General features: G+C 43.6%; 1 protein-coding gene across 1 annotated transcript in view; it reads right to left on the bottom strand.

Moving 5' to 3' along the window:
* Mpzl3 (myelin protein zero like 3) overlaps positions 1 to 5,969 on the bottom strand; it is a 23,154-nt gene that overhangs the window by 10,219 nt on the left and 6,966 nt on the right. The window contains exons 2-3 of the mRNA XM_031344152.1: positions 5,205 to 5,371; positions 749 to 959 (exon numbers count right to left, since the gene is read on the bottom strand). Coding sequence (XP_031200012.1) covers positions 749 to 959; positions 5,205 to 5,371 — 378 coding nt within the window. The remainder of the gene's footprint in view (positions 1 to 748; positions 960 to 5,204; positions 5,372 to 5,969) is intronic.

The raw sequence follows: 5,969 nt of genomic DNA, 5'->3' as shown, positions 1-5,969 counted from the left end.
AGGGGGAAGGCAGGAGAGGGGGAAGGCAGGAGAGAGGGGAAGGCAAGAGAGAGGACAGAGAAGGCAAGCAAGAGGAAACAGGAGGGAGGGAAGCCCTAAGAAATGGTAGGGCTACAACAATTCCTACAACAACTCATAATGTATCTCTGTGTCTTTGGTTCAAATCCAGTTTAAAACTCAAATAACTAATAGTCACCAGAGATTTACATTGAAAAAAGCCATTCACAACCTTATCTCTATAGGAGAAGGAAACTCTTGCCTTTTGAAAGAAATATAATGCTGCCCATCCATGGAGGGAACCCCCTGCTATGGAACAGTCACATAACTTATGGCATGAACTTAACAGGGCCCCTAAATGGCTTCTATGTCACACATCATCACCCTTCATTAACATGGGGGACTGCCCAACATGCCACAAGACATTTGGTCACTTGAAGACAATTGAAAAAGGCAATGCAGAAGCTATGACAACATTGGAAGAGAATATTTCAAATATTCCTAATGGCTGGTGAGATAGCTCACAGCTGTTCCCACTGACTCCTACAAGCTGTTTTTTGACCTCCATACACATGCCATAGCGTGCATGCTCACATACCAACACACAAAATAAAATTTTTTAAATGTTTTAAAATTAATCTTAACAGGCATACAAAGGCAGCTTTGACACAGCGATCCTCTAAGTTAACTGGAAAGTTCTAGAAAGGTTGAGAGGAGTCACAGCATGGGAGGAGACTGGCGATAAGCTTACCCCTTTCTGTGACCGTGAGCTCTGTTAGGGGGATATTGTGGTACACGTCTGGAGGGTTCTTCACAGCACAGCTGAACGTCCCATTGTCCTTCAGAGTGGGGTTGCTGATGCTAATGGAAGCATCCCCTTTGTAGACATTTCCGGCCCAGGAGATCCGGTCTCGGAATGTGCCCGCTGTGGTCGGGTACTGGAAAGACTGATAATGAAAGATCTAAGAAGGCAACATCATGAGAGACAAGGTTAGCAATGGAATGAAGAGCCGAGTAGATCCAATGTTAAAAAGAACTTTATACAGTTCACTTTATACAGCCCTTTTATACAAGGGCTTCTCTTCCTCTGGCTGTCTCATTGTTGCTGTTGTTGGTGTTGGTGGTGTTGTTGTTGTTGTTGTTTGATGTTAATGCTTTTCTCACCTCTGCCTTAGAAAGAGAGATTAATAAAACTGATCCAAAGAAGGACTGACAGGCAAGTCTGGGATCTCAACCCTTAAATCTTTTCTTTTCTGTAGCTGGAGAGATAGCTCGGTGGCTGGGAGCACTGCCCTTCTAGAGCACCTCAGGTCAGTTCCCAGCACCCACATCGGGCAGTTCACAGTCACCTGGAGCTTCAGCTCCAGGAGAGTCCATACTTCTGGCCTCTGAGGACACCTACACACACGTTGCATGTATGTGTGTGTGTGTGGGTGTGTGAGTGTGTGTGCACGTGCCCACACACAAAGAGACAGAGACAGAAACAGAGACAGACAGACACCTAGAAAATAACTTTCTTCTAAATTCTTCCTAAAGCCCACAAGTAATAATTCTCAGGCAGGGACAACTTCACCCTCCACAAAACATTTCACAATATGGACAGATTCTCTTTTCCCCAACAAGTTTTAATTTTACTTATATCTAATTGAATCTACCTATGGAGCACAATGTAACTTTCCTGCATGATGCTGAGAGATGAGCCCCAGGCCTTGTGCACACTGAGCCCGTTCACTGAGCAACCTCTCCCAGTGAAGTCTGGTATTGAGGAGCTGCCGTGTCATTTGCTAACACAGCTGCATTATTTACATTAGTAAATTTCCATTATCTCCAGCCTGTGCCAATACTTATTATAATTTGCCTTTTTAAGATTTTATTATTTTTTTATTATGTGTGTATGGGTGTGCACACATGAGTGTAGGTGCCCACAGAGGCCAAAGAGGGCATCAGATCCCCTGCAGCTGGAGTTACAGGCCACTGTGAGCCACCCAATGTGGTGTTAGGAACTAAGTTCAGATCCTCCGTAAGAACAGTGTATACTCTTAGCCACAGAGCCATCTCTCCAGCCCCATAATTTGCCTATTTTATAATAGCTTTTCTGGTACTCTATAAGGTGACATCTCATCACAGCTTTACTTTTATTTTCTTTATAATCAGAGACACTGAGTTTTCCATACATCTGTTGATGTACGGCACCACTAAACTTCCCATGATTAGACAGTCTCACAGGCCCAACTGTTCACAGTGCCAATATAGGGAGACAGTGCCCTAAGGCTACCCCGGGTCTGTTTATCATAGTTTGCTAATGACGTTTACAGGTTTACTCACTTGGACCTTACATCATGGCAAACCATGGGAGGCAGCTGTAACTGTTCTGAACATATAGGAAGAAAACCAGGACCCAAATAACAGCATGAAGCAAGTTACTCAAAGGCACACAGCTAGCAAGTGACAAAGGAGAGTGGTTTGGGTTTTTTGTTTTTTTTTTTTTTCCAAATCACTAGGCAGGTGTAACACAATCCAACCTCTCTTGAGCTATCTCCAGTGACAGTTGACACAAGCCTCACGTCAAAGGCCCGAGAAGTGTGCAATAAGTATCAGCTGTATTAAGGCGATACTGCTTTGGACTTGGTGACTGGACACTTGGTCCCTAAAGCACATATTTACACTGAAGGTGTGACAGGCACGTATGACAAACAACACTACTCTTATGCAAGACAGGAGGATTTCCTCTTCCTTTGTTTACTTGGTTCCTTCCTGCTTAGGACACCCAGCATCTCCAACCACTGAATTGCCCAATTTTTAAGAGCTATTCCTCAGAGAAGATGCTAAATCACTCAGTGGTTAATTTCATCAAGAAGTCACAAATACCTAGCACATGTCCCATGTTCCAGATGTGACAGAACAGAACACAGTGGCCTCTGTTCCCATGGAGCTTATGTTTGGTAAGACAGCAAGAACTAATGCATATGTGACAAGCGCTCTGAAGGGGGAGAGAGAGAAGAGGCCTAACAAACCAACATGATGCTGAGTGCCTCAACTCCTGGGTGCTTAGAAGGCTGAGGCAGGGGAGTGCAGTGAATGTGAGCCCAGCTTGGATTTATACACTAAATTCAAGAACAGACTGAGGCACAGAGCAAAACCTTGTATCTAAAAAACAAGGCTTCTCATTGACCATCAAGATAAAAAGCTTAAAAATTCCTCGCCAACCTTCCAGGTTGATGTAACTCATGAATTACATGTTAAATTAATGAGCCACAATTCTCGCTCCCTTACAAGCCTGACAAACCACACCACCGCACCCTTGAGTTACCAGAGTCTTAAATGCCCCTAATTCTAATTCAGATGAGCCTGCAGCCTCCCAGCCAGCCTCACAGAACAGTATTCTCCAGAAGTGCTGTCTGCATATAAGGTTTCTGACCCAAGAGGCTCCTGTTGCTCACTCTGCCCTACTTTTGGACAAGGAAGCAGAGCCAAATAAGGTCAGCCATAGCTTCCTGACAGCTCAGAATAAAGCAAACTATTTTAGATCTAAAGCAACAGGAACCTTGACTGCAGTCCTGTTTCCTTCACTACAGTGCCTACCCGGCTCCACACCAGGTATCGTTCAATAACAGCTCTGAGTGTACGACTCAAAGCACAGCCACTAAAATGAAAAGGAATTCTTCTTCCAAAGAGGGAAAATAGAATAAAGAACACTTTCTAAAATCCAGTCTAGTGACAGTGACATGGCCCAGTGAGTTATGGCACCTTGCATCCGTACACTCAAAGTGGCATGCATATACAAATAAATAAATAGAGAGAGAGAAAGAGAGAGAGAGAGAGAAAGAAAGAAAGAGAGAGAGGGAGAAAGAAAGGAAAGAAGGGGAAAGAAGGAAGATCCAATTTATATATGCCTATGACACATTCTTTTTTAACAATTTTTAAAAATTATTTTATTTTATATGTATGAGTATTTTGCCTGCAGTGTATGTCTGTGTATAGTGCATGACATACCCATGGAAGTCAGAGCAAGGTGTCTGATCTACTTGGAACTGGAGTTATAGGATATTGTGAACCACCATGTGGGTGCTAAGAATTGAACCCAGGTTCTCTGGACAAACAGCCAGTGCTCTTACTTGTTGAGCCATTTCTTCGGCCCCAACTCAAATACATTCTTAAATAGCATCCTAAACCAAGGTGACTGATGGAACTATAAAGAGAAAGGGTTTTTACAGCATTGTAATCTCTAATTAAACACCCATAATGGAATTTGAACCATAAATATGTTTTATGTGTTTGATTAAAGTATATTGCTTCTAATATCACAAGGCCATCTGTCACCAGTACAAGGTGCCACCACTTCCTTCAAAGGCAGCTACATAAATCACTGCAGACGTTTACACAGCCAGAGGAAAAGCCGAGATAAATCTGCACTGTGGATTCTCAGACAGACACACCCACTGAGGCAGCAGGATTCGAGTAGCTCTCAGAGAAAGGATGTCTATGATGTGAGTGGGGAATTTCTCCAGCTCATGTCTCGATGCCCTTGTTAGTACATCAGACCTGAAACAAAGCTGCAACACCACACAGAAGGAAACAACAAGGCAACAAAATTAAACCACATTTCCTCTTGGTTTCTGACCATTTTTTTCCTTGAAGGTAATGCAGAAAAATCTTACATGTCAGAGTAAAAGGCTCTATGTAATTAAACAGATATCCTGAGAGGCATAAGCGTGGCTCATGCCAAAGGTCTAAAAGTTTCTTTTCTTTCTTTCTTCCCTAGGTTTAACTGTATTTCAGGTATGTGTGTGCACACCTGTGTGTGTGTGTGTGTGTGTGTGTGTGTGTGTGTGTGTGTGAATGCATGTGTGTGACTGTGTTTGGAAGTATGTGTACATGCACATGTGTGAGTGTGTGCCTATGAGTGTGTTTCGGGGGGCAGTGTGAGCATGTAGGAGCACCAGTGCTATGTGGTATATGTGGAAGTCAGAAGGCAACTTTTGACTTCCTCCATGGGTCTCGGGGATAGAACTCGGGTCACCAGACCTGCACAGCAGGTGCCTTTAGCCCTTTCTTCCTTTAAAGGTAGATCAAGCTGGTTTCAAACCTGCTATGTGGCTGAGGGATGGCCTTGATTTCCCAATCTTCCTACCTCACCAATGCTGAGGTTACAGGCGTATGTCACCATGCCAGGCACTCAAGGGAACTTTCTGGAAGTCCACACTTACAGATTCTGTGCGGCTGCTGCTGGGAGGACGGTATGTCCAGTCTATGGTCAGCTTGTCAGTGACATCTGAAGAGGACTTGAAGGAGCATTTTAACTTGATCTTCTCTCCCACATATCCTCGAACATGCGCATCTGCACTTATCTCCAAGGAGAGGACGATACGCACACCTAATGGGAGCAAGCCCAAACATGTACAGTGCATCTGCTCTGTTGGATTACCCAAATGTGAACATGAGAGAAGCTTTGCATCATTTAGTGATCTCCCCAAAAGGCCAGAGCATCAATGGATTTTCAGCCAAATCCACAAGGAAGAAGGAACTAAGATCTAATAATCTTGAATAACATTTTTTAAACACTTTATAGCCTTAAATCATAGTAAACAGTTGGGCAAAACTTAAAAACCTAACCACACTAGCATTTTCCCAATCACAGGCTTGTAGTTAAATTAAATATAAGCAAGTAAGTGTCGCCCAATAACTAGAAGGCAACAATACCCACCTCTCCAATCCTGTGCCCTCCCCAACACCTCACCACACACACTCCAGGAATACAGCAGCTTTTATGAGGTCTATCAGACACAACAAAACCCAGTACAGTCCCATCATGAAGCCACTAGTGTCTCACCCAGTAGCAAAATAAGGACAGAAAATACAAATAGGAAAGTTATTTTTAAAGCTGTCCCAAAAGGTTCTGTCTAGTCTTTCCTTACTCCCCTTCCTCCTCCTCTTCTCCCTCCTCCCCTTCCTCCTCCTCTTCCTCCCCCTCT

The sequence above is a fragment of the Mastomys coucha genome, unplaced genomic scaffold (genome assembly GCF_008632895.1).
Source record: "Mastomys coucha isolate ucsf_1 unplaced genomic scaffold, UCSF_Mcou_1 pScaffold23, whole genome shotgun sequence".
Classification (NCBI taxonomy): domain Eukaryota; kingdom Metazoa; phylum Chordata; class Mammalia; order Rodentia; family Muridae; genus Mastomys; species Mastomys coucha.
This window is presented reverse-complemented; position numbering and strand designations above follow the sequence as displayed.